General features: G+C 34.4%; 1 protein-coding gene across 4 annotated transcripts in view; it reads right to left on the bottom strand.

Annotated features, from left to right (window-relative positions):
* Positions 1 to 24306, bottom strand: part of BANK1 (B cell scaffold protein with ankyrin repeats 1) — a 280683-nt gene that overhangs the window by 225086 nt on the left and 31291 nt on the right. For all 4 annotated transcript variants that reach the window (XM_025423160.3, XM_049104948.1, XM_025423141.3 and 1 more), the window contains exon 2: positions 22920 to 23318. In XM_025423160.3, the coding sequence (XP_025278945.1) occupies positions 22920 to 23298 (379 nt within the window). In that variant the 5' untranslated portion in view covers positions 23299 to 23318. The remainder of the gene's footprint in view (positions 1 to 22919; positions 23319 to 24306) is intronic.

The following is a 24306-nucleotide window of genomic DNA, read 5'->3' as shown; positions in this document are numbered from 1 at the left end:
TGTGAAAACTCTAACTTTTAACTCTGTGATTTATTTATAAAAAGGGTTTTTAAAAAATAATTCCTCATATGAAGTACTAGAAAAATCTTCATTATAATTGTATAACTTCTTCCGTTTTTCATAATAGTTTATTTGTTTGTAGCTCATCCCTGAAACACTTACTTTTGCTTCTCCCTACATCAATATTTTGGACAATTCTGTGTAATTGTCATCACCATTTAAATCTATGCTTCGATATATTAATATTTTGTTTTATTATTTTGAACTATTTGTTCCAATCTTTCATTAAAGTACAACATTGATTTTGGGGAGATTTTCATTTTCTCATTGAACAGTTCTTAATATATCATTCCCAAGCCAAAGGCAAAATGTGACATTCTGGCCTATCATTGCAGATGTTTTAAAACTTAAAAAAAAATTTTATTCCCACATTCTTTCAGCAGTATAGTTCCATGCTTACCATGTGTTGCCTTTTCTTTGAACATAAATTATGATTTAGTGTTAAAATGATTGTATGTACACATTTGGCAAATATTCTCTCAACTTTAAGTATCTTATATTCTACATATAAGAATTTATCTTTGAAATGAAAAATGCCAAAATGTTAAGTGATTGCCTCCAGGTATTGTCAGTCTGAGTGACATTTCTTCGTGTGTGTGCTTCTTTTATATTTTCTGTACTAGTCAGATTTTTACATGAGCACATATCATTTTTATAATTAGAAAGAATAAAACCTTTAAATATTTTTTTACTTTAAAATTCTTACCCATAAAAAAATAAAAAGAAAAAAAGAAAATTCTTACCCATAATTCAAAGTCAAGGTAATACATTTGTTGAGATAAAAAAGCCATAAAATTATATGTGAAATTATATAATATCCTTCCTAAGAAGGAAAGTAGGAAAAAAACTCCAACTGCATAGCTCCTTTTTCCTACCTCCTAAACAGCTTTGAAAGACAAAGAAACATTTACAGATTAGACATGAACCTTACCTTCTCGTCTTTTTAAAGAATTTAAATGAGTTATAAAGAACTTGGCCAGTTGAATAACAAAATTATTGTGTTTGGCTCTAGTCATTGTGTATAATGGAGCAATGATTGAGAAAATCCTTTACTTAAGAAGCTCCAGACTATAGAAAAGGGATGATAGAACATTTGTTGGGGGATTGGGCGGCATTCAAACAGGGCTGAAAAATACATTCTCAATTACTATAATGTTAGTCAAATTGAATTCTTGTTGAGGTGCTTGAATAAAAGGAAATGTTGAATAAAAGTTAAGCTTCATGTGGGAAGCTATTAAAGAGACTGATGAGCATTACTTATGTCCCTATAAATACACTTTATAGCATTATGATACTATTAACAGTAAAAAAAAAAATGTAGATACAGAATAAACTTAAGAGAAGGACTTCTGTTGATTTCAATCTGCCCAAACATTCCCATTACAATTCAAAAGAAAATCCTAATTGCCTAGTAAAGAGTACAACCATAAAAAGTTAATGGATATAGTTCCTAGGAAGACCTGTAATTCCAACTCTGCTATTATGCAACTGTAAGTGGTGATTTAAAAATTTTTTAACTCTCCCAATATATAGGAGTATTAAGATACTAGTAAAAGTAATTTGAAATCTCTCATGCAAACTTAATGTAAAAAATATACATCCTCAATATATGAGTGTTAAGTGAATTCCCATTTGGTGATATCATAAAATGTCTGACTTTTTAAATCTTTTTTTATTTCTCAATATAATTTAAAACTGCATATTGTGTTTCCCAGTGAAAAATTAAGTTAAAATATAAGGACCTCTCACTTTATTTCCTATGTGAGATATAAAAATATGGGAAAGTGATCTAAATACATCATTTTGTTCAAGCTGTTACTTAATCTGATATGATTCTGTGCTTGATCTTCCAGCATAAACCTAAGTGTGGATAGGAAAATGTTACTGACGTTAAAAAAATAAAACTTAAAGTGTCTGCCTAGGAAAATAATTAGAAGACTCACAAATGGCTAAATACCAGCTAGAATAAGGCATGTTTAATTAAAACACAGTTCATGTGTAAAATTTCCCTCCAATGGCTCAATCTTCACTTGAGACGGAAATTTTATTGACTTCAGATTATAATTCTGTAGGCTTCAAGATATTGACTTTCTTGAAATACACTTCAAATCTAGATATATATTTGCTGCAATAAGAAATGGCCATCTTTTGTTTTTCTGTTTTATACATAGTATATTTCCTTTAACACTGGACTTAATGTTCAGAAAGCCTCAGATTGGTGCTGTTAATGCAGCAGATGAGCATTTCCATGTGTAAATGAAACATGGAAAAGACCAGCTTTCGGCAAAAATGAAGAGAATAGGATTTTTGGAGTAGCGAGGAATGACATGAACTAAGTAGTATGTAGTCAATGGAATAATTATTCAGGGTGATATGAAACAGTACACCTTAGTTTTGATTCAAAAAAGGGAGGTCTAGAAATCTTGAAGACAGGCAATACATTTACAATATGAATGTGATAAAAAAGCATAGTGTTTAAAGTGCCATTGTTGGTGACCCTGGGTGGTGCAGACAGGTGAGCATCTGACACTTGGTTTTGGCTCAGGTCCTGATCTCAGAGTCATGAGATAAAGCCCCAAGTTGGGCTCCCCACTAAGCATGGAGTCTGCTTGAGATTCTCCCTCCCTCTTCTGTCCGTTCCACTTGTGCTTTCATGCTCTCTCTCTCACTTATTTTATTAACGTTATTAAAAAATAAATCTTTTAAAATGCCATTGCCAACACAACTGAAAATATTCTGACCAAATGTCTTTTATTTATTTGTAATAAATAGAGTGTAATTACACTCTGGTGTCTAGGACTAATAAGCTTCTGCTAACGATTTTGGTGTTTGAATTTCATTCTTCAACATATATATTGACTGACATTAAGATACAAAATAAAATAAAAACAATTCAAAATATAAACTGATTAAAATTAAAAAGATAAACTTTAAAGAGAAGTTGAAAATGTATCATAAAGTGAGAAAAACATTTTGAACTCTTAGTCTCCACAGCCTCAGAAATAATTTGAGCTACTTCATTAAATCATCTAAGACAGAGAAGTTTACTGGTACAAAACACAACCCTGTGTAGAGCATCACATACCTGAACTCACATTTATAATTCAGACTTTTTGAGTAATTTACTTTTCAAACAATCCATCATTTTAATTGGAATTCTGAAGTTATAATGAACTATTAGTTTCTTAGGGAAAGGAAAAAAAGCAGATACTCAACCCTTGAATCTAAAAGTTGGCAGCTAATAATTTCTCAAACCTTAATACATTCTGGAAGTACAAAAACAGTTCTACCAGCCTTTGTCCTAAATATACTATGTTATCATTACACATTTACGGTTAGAATTGATTAATTATTGTCTAAATTAGTGAACAATCAATGTATGTGTTTTAAATCATGCTATTAATTTCAAAACATTTAATTATAAGTGCCTGCTGCTCCAAGGCACTTTGGCTTTATTCTGTTGGTGTGTGTGTTTCAGAAAGAGAGGAGAAAAGCCACCAGCAGCAGACTGTAAAAAGAAAGATGGTGATACAGGTCAATGAGGATGGAAAATGGAAAAGCAGAGATATTTCTAAGGCAAAGAAATTACTTGAATGTGGGAGAGAGGGCTCTGTGATAGCACTCAGAAAATGGGGATAGAAGTGATGCCTTTAAAATATGGAACATATGAATAGGGCAGTTTTTTAAGGAGGGACAGCAGAAGAAATAAAATAAAATAAAAACACAAACAACATGAAATCTAGGGGGAAAAGTGCATATTAGAACAGTGATTCAAGGAGTCTCTGAGGTCAAAACAATTTTGGTGATAATACTAAGATATCATTCACCTATGATGGTGCAAAAGCAATGAGGGGTAGAACAACTGTCACCTAAACAATGATGATAAAGGCAGTGGTGCCAAATTATGGTATTAACCACCGTGCACTCGTGGTTGAAATACATGTTGATTTTGTATAAGAAGGAAAACCCAGTAAGATACCACTCTACAACCATGAAAATAACTGAAATTAGAAAGACTGACCAAGTGTTGACAGGCTGTTGAGCAGCTGGAACTCTTAACAAAGTTGGTGAGAATGTAAAATGATACAAATACTTGGGAAAACAGTTTTGTAGTTTGTGCTCCACTAATAATGTGAAGCATCTTTTCATTGCTTTCTCGCAATCTGGATATCTTTTTTTTTTTTCAAAGTATCTTTTGCCCAGTTGTTTTTCATTAGATGTTTGTTCTTTTTGTATTGTGTTTTCAGGGTTCTCTATATATATTCTGGATATAAACCCTTTTAGATTAATTTTTCTACTGATTATGTAGAAAGTTGTCCTGCTTCTTTGCATGCTTGTGGACATCATGAACTTTATTTTCTTGGGTGCTATATTCCTACAGATATTCCCAAGCTTTGCTCTGGGATGCAGTTATGTAACTTGAAAACACTTTGATATTTTTAAAGCTTGCTTTCCAATTTTGTGAGAGATGGCCAGAAGAGCCTTTAATCTGTGGCTAATTTTGCCTCCACTACCCAGGCAATACCTTTCTAAATACCCTACCCAATGTTTCTTGAATTAGGAGGTTTTTCCACTCTTGCTGGTGGCAACAAAACTATTTCCAGCTCTGAGTGATCTCCTGAAATGTTCCTCTATTCCCTCAGGATGGTTTTTCTATAGGTCTTGAGGCGTTTCCTGGCAGGCATGTCACAGTGAGTATTCAGGTGAGGATTCAAGGGGAATCCTCTGCACCTCTCCACAGCTCCCTCTCTGCACAGCTTTCACTGCTCTGGAACTCTGCCTGCTAACTTGAGATGCCACAGCCTCATTGTGCTCCCACATCCATCTCTGAACTCTGGGATGCCATTGACTGCACCTGTGGCAGGTTCCTGTGTTGTAGCCTAAAATCTCTCTCCTGGTAGTAAACCAGGACAACTACAGGACTCCCTTTACTGCTTCCTCTGTCTCTGTATAATATCCCTGAACTGCCCGATGTCCAATTTCTGCAAACAATTATTTCATATATGTTGTTCATTTTGTTTATCAGTATTGAATTCTAATTACTTTATTTAGCAAGAAGGAAAAGTCCAGTACACATCTTTTTAATTACGTAGCAAAATGCATATTGCATTTCTGCTATATAAAAAAGTGCAAGCATTATTTCAGAAAAAGCACCTGCACAATTCTTTGAGTTGATATCTAAAAAAGTCATTGGGCTCCCTCTTACCTAATCCTTGACAACACGAAACATTTGTACTAGAAAGAACAAGTAATAGGCAAACTATGGCTATTCAAATTTAAGTACCAGCAGAAATCTTCTTGAAAGTGATAAAGTAAACTTGTCATTTCAAGGAAAATTGACAATATTTGCTGGCAATGAGATCAATCTGTATTTTAAGCAAAAAGAGAAATTTGGAAAATATATGCATACCTTGAGCCTGACAACCACAGGACTTGATACTTTTCTGGTTACAAATCAACAGTAAATTAATAAACCTGACTTGAGGATGCTTTATAGTGAAATTTATCAATCCTTAAAATATTTGCATCTCATTAAACCAATATCCACATGTGCAATGTATGATGGTACAAATCATGTGTGTAAAGGGTCATCTGAAGTGCAAGATAGGCCAAAGGACTGTAATTTAACAAAGTACAAAAAGTTCACTGATAGGATTTTTATATTCCCATTGCAAGTAAGACTTAAGAAACTACCACTCATCAAGTTTGAGTGTGGTATTACAGAAGAATATTACTCTCTTTACTAACTATGTATCAGGGTGAGGCAAGATTTTATTTACATACAACATGCTGCCAAAGCCAGTATGAAAATCTAATTCTCGTATTAAACCAGATGTTAAAGAGTTTCACAGAAATGTAAACCAATGCCACTTTTCTCACCAATTGATTTTTGCTTTTGAAAAATAGCCCTTTTACATAGAAATATGTTATTTATGTTCACCTGTAATGTACTTACTATTTTAAAATGAATTAATTTTTTAAATTCCACATTTTAATTTCTGACATAGTACAAATTGATAGATTTAACAGACAAAAAGCTCTTTGGGGTTCTCAAAAAAATTTAAGAATAATAAGTCATTTTGAGATCAAAAAGTTTAAGAATCACTGGCCTAAGATTATAAATATGAAAGTCTTCAGATTCGACAAAATGTTTTAACCACATTTAGGGAGAGCTAGTCAGAACAAAAGGGCCAAGGACAGAAATCTGAGAGATTCTTAACTTCCAGCAGTTGCTCAACATCTATACATCAAATCTGTCCTTACAGCTTGTTTTTTGCTTTTTTTTTAAAGATTTTATTTATTTATTTATTTATTTATTTATTTATTTATTTATTCATTCATCCATTCATTCATTCCTAAGAGACACAGAGATAGAGACAGAGAAACAGGCAGAGGGCGAAGGAGGCTCCCTGCAGGGAGCCTGATGCAGATCTCGATCCCAGGACCCCGGGATCATGACCTGAGCCGAAGGCAGATGCTCAACCACGAGCCACCCAGGTGCCCCATTATAACTTGTTTATTTGATCCTTGAAACATCTCCAATTTTTTCTCTAGAATCCATCCCCCTGTTTAAATTCAGACTCTCACTGCTTCTCTTCTGTATCATTGCAGTATATTCCTTGTCCAGTCATTACAGTCATTATCAGTCAGAGAAATTCTCCTAAAATCCTTGTCCAGTTGTATCTTATCCACACTTTAGACAGCTTTGAAACCAGTGCTTTGAAGTTAAAATTCAAACTCCCCAGAAGCATGAGAAAGCCCTTCAAACTGCATAGATCAAACTAGCTCTGCAGTCTCTCTATACAAGAACACCTACACATGAATTACTGTCAATTAAAGCCACATACAGTTTTCTCAGTGAGACCGATTTGTCTTAGCATCAGAGTATTTGTCCAGGTTGTCACATACTCCCAAAGAAAAGAGTTTACATAAATAAAAACAAGTAATTGAGCCTTCCTAGAGTCATTTTTTATCTCTTTAGATTTCTGAGTAACAGATACTGCTATAAATAGGTGACTAGACTACAATTATTCAAAGGTTTTCTTTCTAATCCAGTAAACAATTATGCAAGAGTGGAACTGCCGGAAATGATCTGAATGGGGCATTTACATGGCTGAAAAACAATCACCCTATATAAGGTTTACAATTTCCAATCAGCAATTGACTAGAGATTTATTTATTTACTTATTTATTTATTTATTTATTTATTTATTTATTTATAAGATTTTATTTATTTATTCATGAGAGATGCATAGAGAGAGGCAGAGACAGAGGCAGAGGGAGAAGCAGGCCCTGTGCAAGGAGCCGGATGTGGGACTCCGTCCTGGGGCTGCGGGATCACGTCCTGAGCTGAAAGCAGACGCTTACCGCTGAACCACCAAGGCGTCCCATGACTAGAGATTTAAAGAAAGTTGTAGTGTACTAAAGTAATGAACTTCACCGTTACTACTCTTTAGTTACCATTTAAGAGTTCATGAACTTATCTACAACATTCTTTTTTAGCTATACCTTCATTTCAGCATACAGCCTCTCCTGCCCCAACTCCCTCATCACTCAGTAAGTTGGAGGAGAATGTACTAGAAAGAAGAAAATTCAGCAAAGCCAAAAGTAGATTCTTTTTTTTTTTTAATTTTTTTTTTTAGGTATTTATTTATTTATTTATGATAGTCACAGAGAGAGAGAGAGGCAGAGACACAGGCAGAGGGAGAAGCAGGCCCCATGCACCGGGAGCCCGACGTGGGATTCGATCCCGGGTCTCCAGGATCGCGCCCTGGGCCAAAGGCAGGCGCCAAACCGCTGCGCCATCCAGGGATCCCCAAAAGTAGATTCTATGCCACATTTCCATAAACATGTGTGACCAAAGGCCAGCACACAGAAAATGCATGATTACTGGATATCCTTTCCACTATAGAACACCATGGTTTCTCATAAAATAAGCTCTCCCAAAAGGTTTCCCCAGGGTAGAAATGTGCAAAAAAAAAAAAAAAAAAAAAAAAAAAACCAAAAACAAAACAAAAAAAAAGAAACAAACAAAAACCCACAATACAAATGTTTCCATTTAATTAATATGCCATACCACATTTATTTCTAATTTGCTGTTATTACAAATCAGTAAGTTTTCTTCACTATTAGGTACACTATGAACAAACTAGTATTCTCTTTGATATCACTCTGAACACAACTACCTAATGCAGTATCATGAATGCCAACAAAACATGAATATTAATTATATCACATCTTTCCTACAATAACATGGGCCTATTTTTATCTTTTATGACTGACAGATGATGGGAAAAGTAGAACACAGTCATTATTTATAATGGTATCTTTTTTCTTTTTGGTTAAAGAACTGTAGTTGGCTTATTTTGAAATATTGATTAAATTTCACTGTTTCTAAGAAATCCTTTCCTCATATATGTTTATTTTTTTATATGTGTTTAAATATATCTTCTTATTTCACTGGAAATTTTTAAAAGAATCTTTATTTAAAAAACATTTTTTTCCTCCCAAATTGGAATGTCTACAATTTTTGCACTAACAATCTACTCAGGCTTATGGATTTTTATTTTGTGGGTGGGTTGTGACAATGAAAATCAAACATCTAGAGAAAAAACAGAGAAAAGGCAGTTTTAGCTATTTGGTTCCGAGGCACCTGGAGGCCATTAAGTCAAGATGCATCCTTAATTAGCTGAAATTTCTCATTGTTCACAGTCCTTATTATATTTGTCGCTGATAATGATTCTTTTTTACAATTTACAATAAGTATTTCTAGTAATCTGTTTACAGAAATATAACAGACTAGAGATTCAGAAGTACCCAGCCCTATATATTAAACCTGAAATACCCCCAAATAATAATATTAAGAACAATAATATTATTAATAACAACATTCATTCACGAATAACTAACTGAAGCTGAAGTAGAAAATTTCTCAGAGACAAAAACAATAAATAGGCTCAAATTCATGGTGTTAAGGATATACATTGGAACCAATTTTTGCTCTGAGTTTTTTTTCTGCTGGTCCCTAGCGGTGCTAGGTTTTAAGGAGCTCCATACCCATTGAAAGAGAAAAGTCCAGGCATGAGCAAAATGGAGATCAGACCAGAAATCTTGTTATAAATTGGGGCACTAAAACCTGCACGCAAAAAAAAAAAAAAAAAATGTTCTTTCTCAGCCTTGGCTCAAGGTGGAATTAAAATGCAGAAAGATTGCTTCTTAAGATTTCCCAGACTACAAGCATTCACATGGGTTTAGGACCTGGATAGATTCTACTGAAAAAACTGCCAAAAAAACCCCAAGCCAAAAATTTAGTTTAAAGTGGTCCCAGGTGGAAATTTGAGTTCCTGGCAGAAACAGTCTGAAATCTTTTCTTTAGCAAAATACATTAAAATCAGACCTCAAAGGGTTTCCATAGATAAAGTTCCATGTTACATCAATTACAACGAAAAAAAATTACTTAAATAACAGAAAATCTTAGAAAACCAGGCCAGCAATCCACATATTACTATTTCCAGGAAAAGAATATAAAAAGTGTTAATATAATGAAAGAAATAAAAAAAGAAAAATGAGGCTGTGGAGAAATCAAAGATTATTAGGATGGGCTAGGCTTTGGATAAAATATCCAAAAGGAACTCTTAGAGATAAAATGTTAATGGCAAGTAATAACTGAATTTAGAAACTCAATGAAATTTTCACAGGCAGATGAGAAATGGTTGAGAAATTTGTTATCTAAAAGATAAATCTGAAGAAATTAAGTAAAATGAAGCAAGAGGACAAAGGGAAGGCAGATGTGAAAGGGTGGTTAAAAGATAGTGAGAATGAGAAGGCTGCACATGTGCTTAATCAGGGTTCCAGGAAATAATGAGAATGGAGAAGAGAAAGATTTTACTAGTTGGAATGAATGAACATTTTTCAAATTATGGAAAGACATGGAATCTCAGATCTAAGTAGCTCAATAATTATATGCAGGATAAATAAAAAATTAAAATCTAAATGATTAAATACCATTACAAACTGAAGAAACCCACATACAATGAGAGGATCTTAATAGTTTGATCATGGTGGGGCAGCCCCAGTGGCTCGGCGGTTTAGTGCCACCTTCAACCCAGGGCGTGATCCTGGAGACCCGGGATCAAGTCCGAGTCAGGCTCCCTGCGTGCAGCCTGCTTCTCCCTCTGCCTGTGTCTCTGCCTCTCTCCGTGTCTCTCATGAATAAGTAAATAAATAAAATCTTTAAAAAAAAAATAGTTGATCATGAAAAAAACAGATTGCCTACAGAGCAAGTGTTGTCAATGTCAGATAACCAACTTAACAGCAACATGGATGTGAGATACAAGAATAGTATTTTCAATAACCAGGAGAAAACAACTCCTATATCTAGTGAGGCTATCTTCAATAATGATGCAAATAATGATATTTTTGCACACATTGAAATTGAGATTTAATTAATTATTACCTCAAGAGCTCATGAAAGAAAAAATTTTAAAGATACACTTCATGAAGGAAAAATGATCCCAAAAGGTAGTTTGAGATGCAAGAAAGAACACCATATAAAGAAAATTATAAATATGTGGTTTAAGTTAAACAAATACTGATTCTATAAATATAAAAAATGTGGAAAGAAAAACTAAGAATAATTATCCTGTAAAATTGGAAAAGAGATAATTAGAATTAAAGCATTATAAAGGGCCTTTTTACTTTTTCAGTATGAAGGCAATATAACAATTTAAGATAATAGTTAATAATTAAAGGCAATTATTGAGAATAATTTAGTTACCATTTTAAGTATATATCCTGAAGTTTTTAGGATATCACTAAAGAATAAAGTAGCATGCCACTAGAATGGGAAGGGCCTCAAGATAAAAAGGTGGCAAAAAAAAAACACATTAAAGAAAAGAGAAAAATGAAAAAGTGAACAAGTAAAAACAATAAATGATAGAATTGAATCCATTTACATCAGGTATCATAATCAATATGATTTGATTAAATTATGCATTAAAGGATTAAGGTACTCAGCCTGAATTTTAAAAATCCAGCTTTGTACCATTTATAAAATATATACCTAATCTATAAAGACAGAGCAAAGATATAAAGATAGTTCAAAATAAAAGAGTATAAGAAGACATATCATATAAATAACAAGCTTGATCCAATGGCCATAAATAACAGTGCATACCAAACATGGAGATAAGTGTTCTTTTCAAGCACACGTGGAATATTTTAAAAATCAGTCAAAATACTAGGCCATAAATAGAACTCAATAAATTTCAAACTATCTGACTAATAAAGACTGCACTCTCTGATCATACAACAAAATTTAGACATCAATGGCAAAAAATCAATTAAAGCCCATACTTCTGTTTATTTATACTTCTAAAGACGAAATCAAAATAGAATCAGAAAATAGGTGGAACTGAATAACATTGAAGAGTTGTAAAAACCTGTTGGATATAGATGAAGAAGTGCTTAGAGAGAAAGTAGAGCCTTACATGCTTATTGTAAAAAGAGAAAATAGAAAGGTTACATATCCATAAACTAAGCATTTAAAAAAATTCAAAAAAAAGCAGAAGGAAACAAAGATTAAATATAATACAAAATAATTAAAATAGAAAAATATACAACAGAAAAAAATTTTTAAAGGTTGTCTTTTGAAAAGACAAATGTCATTTAAAAAATGAGAACCTCTATTAATATCTTAAAAAGGAGACACAAATAAATGATCTTAGAAATAGAAAAGCACGCAATTTATGAGGAGTAGATATAAAAAAATAAAGAAATGTTATAAACAACTTTATAGAGAGATATTTGAAAACAAATGAAATCAGCAAATTCCTAGAAAAATAAAACAACAAAAATGACTCAAATAGAAAATCTGGATGGTTCCAAAACTCTTAAATGTATCTAGTTGAAACATTCAAAGAACAGGTAATTCACAATGGAAAATATAATCTGGAGGCCAACCTCATACTGCATACAGAATTAATTCCAGATGGATATTATACTTTAATGAGAAAGTCAAAAGTTTCAAATTTTTAGAAGATATGCTTATGACCTAAGAGAAGCAAAGATTTTTTAGACAGGATATAATAAATAGTAAGCTTTAAAAAATTGACACACTTAACTATATTAAGAGCATGTTTTCTTCTTTTTTTTTTTTTAAAGATTTTATTTATTTATTCATGAGAGACACAGAGAGAAAGGTAGAGACATAGGCAGAAGGAGAAGCAGGCTCCCTGCGGGGAGCCCGATATGGGAATCAATCCTAGGACCCCGGGATTATGACTTGGGCCAAAGACAGACAGACACTGAACCACTGAGCCACCCAGGTGCCCCAAGAGCATGTTTATCAAAACTGTTAAAAAGTAAGTTAAAAATTGAAGCCCCAAACTTAAACTTTGAGAAGGTATCTGTAAAATATGTAACAAATAGTTTTAAAAGTATCCTATAAACCATTTTTACAAAGACAAAAAAAGGTGGGTAAAAGACACAAGGTAGCACCTCCTAAAACAAATTGGAGACTGTGAACATATGAAATATATAAATATGGGAAAATGCCCATTAGTAATCAAGAAAGTATAAATTATATCTATAATAAAATATCCTTTCACAGCCACTAAATTGCAAAACTAAATTCAGAAGGTACTAAGTATTAGAAAGAATAAGAAGCACTGGGGACCCTTATATTTCTATCAGGTAAACTGGTACTACAGTGCTGGAATGACTATTTATATTATATTAACTATTATATGCACAATTCCTGTGACCCAATAATTCTCTTCCTGGACCATGCTCCAAAACGAAGATTTGTGCACCAGGATTGTAATTGCATCAATTAAAGAAAACCAAAACCACAATGCTCTGTAAATAGTTATAATTTATGTGAGTAATAAAGTTGAGAGATAAATTGTGGTGCATTCCAATTATGGGCAATGAAAATAATTTAACTATATACACATCATCATGGACAAGTCTTAAAAACATACTATTGAATCAGAAAAGAGTTAATGCAATATGTTTCCATTAATATAAAGTAAAAAACCCAAGCAATCCAGATAATACATTTTATAGATAAATACACATGCAGTAAAACTATAAACATAACAACAACAAAAAAATATATAAAGAAACTGGAGAATGGTGGTTATCAAAGAAAATGGGAAAGAGAAAGATGATGGGGGAAGAAGTTCCCAGAGAGTTCAAGGGAATTAGTAACATTCTGTATCTTAAGATGAAGGCAAGCCTGCAGGTGAGTGATTTTTAAATTTCTCTACAAAATGCTTATACACATATACTCTGCTCTGTATGAATAATATATTTCACATCAGAATACAAGAATAGAATTTCAAAAATAACTTTTTCATATCAGTATAAATGATCAGGAATCATGCTTCAAGGTAGTCATTACTTTCTAAAGTAATGAGGTAAACTATAATTGCATACATATTTACAAAATCCACATAAATGAGTTCCTTTTCCAAAAGAAAATTTAGAAATTTTCAAACAACAAAGGAGAAATACTGATTTAAAATGTGCAATGCCACCATTTCTATTCTTTGAGCAATGCTTTATTATCCATCAACAGAGATTATATTCAAGAGAAAAGTGGTCCAGATTAGTAGTTCTTAAACATCAGGGTATACCAGCCACATGGGGAACTCACTTAATGTTTATTCCCAAGTCCTCTGCTCTCTGCTTTCACAACTCACTCCCAGAGTTGTAATTAAATAGGACTAGGGTGGTGCCGGGCATCTGAAATTTTGGCAAGTCCTCTTCTCACTCCTTGCATAGTCTGAGATGGATAGAGACTCACAAAATGAATAATGATTTATATTTATTCTTCTTGCTATTCTATAAAGTTGGAACAATGTAGGAAGCCTCTCTTTACTTCATGAAACAACACAAGAATATTTCCATTACTTCATAAAACCAGTAAAGTTCCCTTTACTCTTTTATTTAATTGTGGTGTTTGTTTGTTTGTTTGTTTTAGAGAGGGAGAGCAGGGGAGGGGCAGACAGAGAGGGAGAGAGAAAATCTCAAGCATGATCCATCCCCAACATGGAGCCCAAAGTAGGGCTCTATCTTACAATCCTGAGATCATGACGTGAGCTGAAATCAAGAGTCAGACACTTAATCTACCCAGCCACCCAGGCACCCCAAGTTCCCTTTACTCTTAAAAAATATTTAAAATTCGAAAATTACAAACATTTAATAAACTAGGAGTGGTTCTATTTTATTCATCTTATTAGAGAAACCCCAAACCCATCGAATTATGAAAATGAACAACTAGAACCACTCGAAAATGGAATTTCTGCTTGCTTTTAACATGTATACACTTTTCTCCATATTTACCACATCTAGCTAGTGAGAAAAACAAACCCAATTATCTAATTGATAAGTTACCAGAAAGACAAATGTCATTTCTCTCAGAACTTCTCCTTGCTAGCCCCCTGCAGGTGTTTTTTTCTGAGCCTGGTCCCAAAGCTTCAGGGCCTCACCTGAGATCATCCTCAGCCTTGCAAGGGACTAGGTGCAAATGCTGAAATAAATGGAGCTATTCTTTGTTATCAGCCTTGGTGACTGAAATCAATGCTCCTCTTCCTATTCCACCCTATTTCCTCAATTTCCACTTGTTTTCTGTTCCCTGAACTTTAACCCCTCCTTTATTTGTTAGTGTTTACCTGGTACCTGACCCACTTCTTTCCTTGACATTCTTTTCAACCTTGGGTTTTCCATTCACTACTCTGATCTCTGCTTCCTGCCCAACCATTAATATCTTGGCCCCTATGTACAGTCCTAGAGCACGCCTGTCTCTCTCATCTTCCTTTTCTCACCCACTCTCAGCCTCTCTCTTCCCTCTCTTCCACCTCTTCTTCCTACATTTTACCTCCACTCTTCCTCCCTCCCTCCCTCTTTTCCTTTTACTTCTGCCCACCGTCCCAACCTTACTTCCCTCCCTCCTTCCTTCTTTTCATTTTATGTATAGAAAGAAAAGTAATAAAAGCAGCTTATATTTATTAAGCACTGATTCTTCAGCAGAAACTCTTTAAAGTTCTTTATATGTACTAAATAATCTAATCAGCATAGTCATATCAGGTGAAAAGTATTATTACTTAAGTCAGGTCTCTGCAATACCTATTATTCAAGACTAGAGGCAAGTAGCAGGGTTTCCATGTGAGACATTTGTATTTACAATTTGTTTAGTGAAAAACTAAATTTCTCTTTTAAACATTCTGCTTTTACAGGAAATTTTGAGGAGAAACTCATTGTAAGTTGATGATTCCTAATCATTATCTAATGTCTTTGAACCACTCAGTTTTTCTAGGAAGGAAACACAATATACAACTACTCAAAGTATAAGACATAAGATATGGTACTTGACTGGAGAGCTGAATCTTACATAGAAAAAAAGATTGACCTCTCGTGCCTCATGCCAGATAATTCCCCCTTTCCCCACAGTAAGAATGGCAGGAGAATGCTGTATTATTACATAGGAAATAAACATTTAGAGGCTCTGTGGATACCAATCACAGGGAAATGAGGTCTAACTTCACAGTGCATGCACTGAACTATGTCCCTGAAAAGCATCATTTTTCAAAGCTACACAGCACCTAGCACAAGAGTGTGGTAACTTTGCCTTTTGTTCATTTTTTAGAACTGCAGATATGCAAGTAGATAACTCAGGATATTTAGCCAATTATCATGCACACAATACACACATAGGCATACCTATATACATATGGCTGTGTAAACAGATGCATATGTCTATCTACATACGTGTGTTTATATATATGTATGTGTTGTATACATATGCCAGTTGACATCCTGCTACATTACCCCTAAAATCTTCAATATGTATTTCCTTAAAAAAGGATATTCTTTTATCTAATCACAATATAATTTCAAAATCTGAGAACTGAACATCATACAACACTACTAACTAATACAGTCAATAATCATATTTCATCAATTATCCCAGTAATTTCCTGTATGGCTGTATTTCCTAGTCCAACATCCAATTCAAGATTATTCACTGTATATAGCTTTCATATAACTTTAGATTCTTTTAATCTGGAATAATAATTCATCCTTTCTTTTAGTTTCTTGACCTTAGCATTTTTGAAGAGTACAAAAAATTCTTTTGTGGAATATCTTTTAGTTTGGGTTTGTCTGATATTTTCATCATGATTAGATTCAGGTTATGTATTCTTGGCAAGAATACTGCGGTAAACCTTTTCAAAATTATCAAAGAGAAAAGCCCAACTGCACCAATAAACATTTACAAACCTGCAATTAAAAAGCACAATTTGTACTCTTCTGTTTTTCTGGATGTTTAGGATGCTGAAATGTTTTAAAAAGAAAGTTACCATCATTACATTCTTAAAACTGAAATAAGGAGAAGAAAAGAAATTGTCTAAAATAGTTACAAAGGATTGAGAGCCCTAAGTAAATAATAAAATTTTAATAGAGTTAGGGATGAGGAAAGTATTTTTTCAAGCAGAAAGGATCTGAGATGAATTCATCGACAAACAGCTTTTCATAGTTGACCTTGAAGGATGGCTGGGATTTTAACTGAAAATATGGGAAGGGGTACTCCAGGTAAAGAAGGCAGCATAAAAACAATGGTACAGGCAGGAATGAGAGACTACGTGTTCAGTGGGAGGTGGTGTAATTGCCCTCATGTACAGCATGTGCTTATACTAATGTTAACAACAGAGATGGCCTATGCTGGAGCTATACCCTTGGGGAGCTAAAAGCCACACAGAAAGGATGGACTTCATTTGAAAGGCCATGTGACCTCACTGACCAGCAAACCAGAGCTCTTGTAGCAGTACGTGGCTCAAATAGGAGAAAAGAAAAACAAATGCCTCTGCATAGTTTGTTTCTGTTGTGTTGTTGCTGTTTTGTTTCTCCAAAAACTCCATTGTTAACATTGCTATTTTTTAAAGAATGTATGTATGTATGTATGTATGTATGTATTTAGGAATTTGGGGATTAGAGAGTGAGTGGGAGCAGGCGGAGGGGCAGAGGGAGAGAATCTCCAGCAGACTCCCTGCTGAGTGCAGAGCCCCACATGGGGCTTGATCTCATGATCTTGAGATCATGATCTGAGCCGAAGTCAAGAGTTGGACACTTAACCCACTGAGCCACTCAGGCACCCCTAACATTGCTATTCTTAGTTTTAGGCTTCTTCTTTAGGTTTAATGAAGCTAAAAATAATAATCCCTTGTTTGGTAATATGATAAGAAAATTAAAATTTTCAAGTTCTTCGTGAAAGAGCAGCTTTCCCACCACTATTACATCTACCATTTGACAGTGAAGAAAGCAAGATAAATATGAAATATTGAGATATAAAATTGTTAGGCAGGAAACTAGGCATGACAGACAGGATGGACCTTAGACATCCTGAGGGAGAGCCCCAATCTAGGACCACCCAGGCACCACCCCACTGCACCCCTCTAGCAGTCATTTTGCCACTACAGTATTCCTTCAGAGAAGAGTTAAGTTTGTAGCGCTTGTTACATTTGTGCAAGAAAGCAGCCCCTTGTCTTTTGCCTGTCTCCAGAATGGAAATAATGCTCCGATTTCCTATCCCACACAGACATTTTGAATACCTCTTGGAAAAGGACATGCTTTGTTGGCTAATTATGATACCATCCAGGCCTGTCTCTCAAACGCTGTGATCCTAGGACCCACCCAAAAGAAAAAATTAATATAAGCCGACACCCCAGAGTTTCCCACCCTTGTCTCTCTTGACTGGCTCGCTCCTCCCTTGAAGTGCACTTTAATGAAACTTTGCTCAGTTTTACTTTCGTTTTGTTGTCCTGTAATTCTTTACTGTGGCAGCGAAAAGAACCGAGGCTTCTTTCCTTTTCCATCTCACCCTTGGTAACAAAATAAATAGGAAACATGAATATTATCTTTTCATACACATACGAAAATATGATAAATGTTGGAGAGCGCTGACCCAACTGTTAGAACAAACCACAGTGCTTAAAAGAGTCCAAAGGCAAAAGATATCACAATAAAAAACAAAGAGCAGGGAGGAAAGAGACCAAATAAACGTGCCATGATCACAGAAACTGTTAATCATTTTTAAGGGTAAGATTTATAAACAATAAAGTGCACAATGGTAACACTCAAAAGTATTAGTTTATTTTATGCAAATCTGAGATTAGATAATTTTATTCTATATAAACAATGCTATATGAAACCTATATATGTAGAAAGAACAGATGGAGAAAATGAAGTAAAGATCCAAAAATAAAAAAAAGAAACAGAAGACTGAAAAAAGAAGAAACATGGTCAAAGTGGTTGTACCACACACAGAAACATGGAAAATACAGATGGGTCTGTATTACTTTCAATTTGGGAATTAAGAAGACAGGAAATTTAACTTACTTAATTCCTTAAAAGGAAATAAAATATTCAGAATAACCATGAGTGTATCTTTTTTCATCTTTTTTTAATATTAAAAACTTCTCTGGAGCCTTGATTAATTATAAAATATCTTTCTTTTTCATTAAGTTTTACAAAAATCTCCTCTGGTTTTTCTTTCCTATGTGACTACATTAGAACATTTAATTATTTCCATGACTTTTTGGCATTTTTATTATTCTCCTTATCATGTTTCTGAATAATAAGTTTCCTTTTTCTTTTATAATTTCTCTATGGGATAGAGAGGAGGTAAGAAAAGGGACAATAAAAATTGAATTCCACACCTTTCACCCTATTTCACTTATTTTTTTTAAAACCAGACTTTATGTATTCAACACTAATAGCAGTATGAAACAAAATATTTTAGCAGATCACTTAAACTGTTTATCTTTTTAAAAGATTTTATTTATTTATTCATGAGAGACACAGAGAGAAGGGCAGAGGCACAGGCAGAGGGAGAAGCAGGCTCCATGCAAGGAACCCGACGTGGGACTTGATCTATCCCGGGTCTCCAAGATCACGCCCTGGGCTGAAGGCGGTGCTAAACCGCCAAACCACCAGGACTGCCCTTTAAACTGTTTATTAAAACAAATTTATTATTGCATAAACTACAGCATTTACACCAATTTTATCAAAGAACACAACCTACACATAAAAGTTCTTTTATACATGGTTTAAAAATCATTTATAGAACTAAATTCTGGTTGCATGCTTGTAGTTCAGACAAATATATCATCTTGAAATGTATTTTCCCACACAACTCTGTTGTATTTTCCATTTAGCAGGTGCATCTAAGTTATTCCAAGAAATCAGAATCTAAAACTTGAATGGACTGAAGATGAGAGTTAAGTATCTCAAAGTAGTCCTATGTTATCCAAAGTGTAAGCTTTTCTCCTACCAAATATCAACAGAAATATAATTTGAAGATATAGCAGAACACCACTGCCATAGCCACCCAAGGGGACTCATCATAAAACAAAATAAGTAAAACAGCAAGAAGATATTGCTCAATATTTTTATATTACCTACCAGTGATACTGTAATTTAAGTGATCAAAACAAATTTGAGTTCTTCAAGGAAATAGAAATGATGAGTGTGGACAATCACTCAAAATTTTGTCACCAATTTTTAATGTTCTTCTGTCTCAGGGGAGAAAAATTAGCATAAAATCACTTGCACTTCATGTACATTATTGTAATTTTTTCCATAATTCCCAACTGTGATATTTTCCTTTTTCATCCAAAAAAAAAAAAAAACCCAAACCCTATAATATACTTGAAGAGTGCTAAAAACCCAGAGATCATAAGAAACTTGAGGACTGCCAATTTGAAAACTAGTGCAAATATTTTCCCCGTTTTGTTTCTAGAAATCGTTCCAAAACATAGAAAATGACAATTGTGCAAATGCCTTTTGTATTGAAAACAGGAAACAGTGAAATCTTAAGACCTCCAGATCAATGGAATGGCTCCAAAATCAGTGATGATTGAGCAAAAGGGTGTGCAGGAGAAAACAGAGAAAAGAAACCTTGAAGAAATAATCCAGAAGCTGCAGATTTCAAAAAGAGCAAACAAAAATACCTTCCTTAAGGTCAAGAGTCATGCCTTTTTATGTTGCAGACATAATGCAGTAGTTTCAGGTAGAAGCATCTGTGGAAGCAGTACAGTTTCAGAAAGCGGAGAAAGTGAGGCTAAATAAGGAACTACACAGAAAAGACAGATTTGTAGAAAGCAGTCTCTATCTGTGGAAACAGAGAAGTAAAGTCTTTCATTGTGTGCGAGAGGAATGGAACAAAACCAACAACAAAATCCCATGTTCGGATTTTGGCTATCACCTTTGGCTAGACCAAGACAAACTCGTTCAGTTTGGTGACACAATAAAAAAGCTGGACCAGCACTGGATCTATATGAAGACACTACAAGAGTAGGAGAAAAGGACAGGGGAGGAGGGGAGCAGAAAACCAATGACATACACACTAAAAAAAACGCCACCCTGAAAGAAACGGAAAATTGTGGCCAAATATTTCACCACGACTTTTTCAAATATAATGAGAACAACCACCTTTTTGAAGCAACTATATAATGCAAAAATGCAAGGTGTCAAGGCAAGGTTAACAGTATAAGATTAGGAGACAAATTGTAAGCTTTCAGTGCTCAACCAAATGGCATAATGGAAGAAAGTAAAAGCACCATAAAAATGAAGGAGAAATTGGAAGTAATATAGGGGAAGAGAAAGTACTGAAAGCATAAGAAGGTAGCAAGGGTTGAAGTGATATATGCATGCTAAATATATATTAATGATGAATGAAAAAGAATTAGAAGTTATAGAGTGCAGCACAGACAAAATAAATTCAACATACATATAGAAGGAATCCCTGAAAAAGAAAATAATAATAAAATAGTGCAAATAATAATGATAAAATAGTGTGAATATTTAAAGATATAAGTAAAGAACACTTAAATCTCTATATTGGGGGAAAGACAAAAACAAAACAAAAACAAAAATAATCATGTCCATGGGAAAAATAGTTCAGAAGAGTCAGCACTAGAATAAAATTCTAGTGAAAGTCACTAGACTTCAAATATGAATTAAGAATCATTTATCAGCCAGGTAAATAAGAATTCCCTATATTCTACAATGCTAGAAGAAATAAGAGCAAAATGGTTCTCAGCCCAGCTATACTTCAAGAAACAAACACGCAAGAATTTTGAATATGCAAAATTTCAGAAATGTTGCTCCCAAGGGCCTTTCCTCAGGATTCTATAAGAGATGACTTTCATCCAATGATACAACTAAAAAAATAATAACAAACTTGCCAACAATGAAAGCTCCTGTTGAAAGTAAATTTTCCCCCAGTGGACAGTGAGACCTTCAGATGACTGTAGCTATGGACAGCTTGACTGCAACCTCACAAGACACCCTTATGCACAACCTCCCAGCTAAGCAACTCCTAGATTCCTTAATTGTAGAAACTGTAATAGAATTATCATTTGCTGTTTCCATTTGCTAAATTTTAGGATAACTTGTCATGCAACAATAGATAACTATAAAACAAGGCTTAAAACATACTGAATTTGAAGAGGTTAGAATGCTAGAAAATAGGAAGAGGATTTTTTTAAGAGCCATTGGTGCACTGTGTGTCCCACCATGCGCCATGGGGAAAACTGACAGATGGCACCATCTTCAAGCACAATGACAGGGGCCTCCAGCAAAAATATCTGTGATTGACATACGTTCTTTGGTTCTACAGAACAGGATTCATGCAGACCCATGTTTGGAAATGACTAAAGGTAAAAGGCTGTGGCCATGTTGCTACTCTAAGGGTAGGACAGTGTTGGCTATACTGAAAATGGCTTGCATGCCCAGAGTTTGACAAGGAAAAGATAAACACGTGTTTTTACAGACTGGTGTAGGCCGAGTGGGAGAAAAAGCCAGCTGGGGGGAATCTCGGAGTGATTTCTATCAAAAGTGACACAGAAGAGTAACGTAGATATCAACAGTAAGAAACCACTAACCACCACAAGTAGGAGCATCAAGAGAGAACACAGTCATCTCATCAAGGAGCCACAGGTGACACATCCCAGTGAAGAGAGGGAATGTCAAAGAACCCAGAAATATGCTCCAAGGAGAAGAGGCAACACTTAATATTTGACATGGCCAATAGAAAATCAGAACCTCACCTCTGCCCTGTAGAAGAGGGAGCTATTGCTAGAATACTGGTAATAAAAGGCTAAATGCAGGTTGAGAAAACCAGTAATGCAGCTAACACAGCACCACTTCCACACCCAGGAGGAATTAGAATAGAACAGTAGGAGGGAGAAACTAACAATAGACAGCTTCAGAGTTTTGACTCTTACATGGAACTGCAATTAATTACTGTAGAGGAACCTTATGTTCTGCTCTTTAACATGTAGCTATGTGACTAAAACAAATTTTCTTTAAATTTAAAACTAATAAAAATAACAGTATTCCCTACCGTAGTAATAGATATCATACAATAATCAGCACAACAGAAGTTTTGTCATTCTAAAGCAGACATTCAAAGCTTAGACTGCTACCGACTGGTAACAGTACTAGGGTAGATATTAACTCAAGCCTTCCCAGTTAAGTAAGAAACCAGCTTCTGAAAACTCTAGAATCAAACTGACATATAGTATACCATATTTTTTCTACCAAGTATGATATGAGCTTACAAGACTACCCTAAGGAATATATTTACGAACCATTTTTTAGAGCAACTAATAAGCCCTGATTGGAACATAGCTAAAACTTAAGAACCTTCATGCATTTGAGGAAAGTGCAACATACATACAACATAATGTTGGCTTTTATTTTCTTTTATCCTAACTTCAGATATTCATTGGTCCAAAAACACTTTAGATGTCTTAATTATAGAAAAATATATAAAGAAGATTTGGTAACACTACCTCTGAATACGATACTCTCGATTACAGCGATGTAATCTTGGGGCTCCTGCTCAGTAGATATCTCCCATCTGCCTCCAGCGATATTTAATAATTTGTAGAGCTGATCTGAACTCTTCACTCCACACAGCAGAGTAACCACACTTTCTGGTGAATGAAGTATCTTTTCCAGAAATTGACATTTCTTTGGAGTTAGGTTTTTAAGCAGGCCATTTGATAATATCAAAAGTTTACATTTATAACAGTTTAAACTCAGCAATTCCAAATCCCAAAAAGAGTAATTCTCCAAGTGATATAATAGGATTGCTTCTCTTTTCACAACATGTAAAAAAACTTCTTTCAAGTACAGAGCCCATTCCTCAGCATCTTCTTCATATATCATTATGATATCCTTTGCATTTTCTGGAAAAAAAGAAAACAATGTATTAATTTTCTTATGTTTGAAGTGCTAACAGCAAATTATATTATTAATCTCAAAAAGTGTATGTATCCTCTAAAGAATATATTACTTTTATTATACCAGAGACCAATAATATAATTCATGTTATCCCCATTATGAAATAATACAGGATTAAAGTAAACCTTAAGGTCAACACAGTTCATGATTTGTGTGAGTCTACGCTGTACTCATTGAACCAGAGTGAACCAAGATGCTCAACCCAAAGAACAGAGAAGTTTCATGACAGAATAAAAAGGATATTTTGTAGGATTACAGGAGCTAGGCTACCAGGCATGGCTGTGCCAGTAACCACAAAATTTACCTTGATCACAATATTTAACCCCTTTAAGCTATTGTTTCTCCTTCTACTAAATGAAGGTAAAAGTAAATACATAAGCTCTACCTAAGGAATCAGATTATTCTGTAAAGACATGAGAGAATTTTCATAAAAAAAAACTTTCAAATCTTTTTTCCAGGTAAAGATAGTGCACAAAAACAAGTGATAGAATTTCTATGCCCAGAATACTAACAAAATAAAAATTTTAAAAAAGAAAAATTCAATAGCAGAAACCAAATAAAAAGGGTACTATCTTATGTCATCATGCTGATGAAATAATTCAAAGGTTCTGATAGGACAGCACTAATCCCAGACCTCTCTCTGACCCCACAACCAATTCCGAAAAAGAAACTTCAGTCATCACCATAACCACTAGGGTGCTTATGAATCCCTTTCCCATCTGGAAACTGATCAGGGGGTGTCTGCAGGACTAGGAAAGACTGTCAGGACTCTCCCCAAGCCAGGACTCAGGCTGAGCCAGGAAAACCAGGCAAATCCCACAGGAACTCAAGTGGGCAAGAAGAGAAGGGGCCTTGCAGACAACATTTAACAGGTCTCAGAGGCCACAACCCAGGACCTCCAACCGAGGACACTTTGCATCTCCTCTCCTTTTC

Source organism: Canis lupus, chromosome 32 (assembly GCF_003254725.2).
Source record: "Canis lupus dingo isolate Sandy chromosome 32, ASM325472v2, whole genome shotgun sequence".
Lineage (NCBI taxonomy): Eukaryota > Metazoa > Chordata > Mammalia > Carnivora > Canidae > Canis > Canis lupus.
The sequence above is the reverse complement of the archived record's forward strand: the minus strand, read 5'-3'. Positions and strand labels throughout refer to the sequence as shown.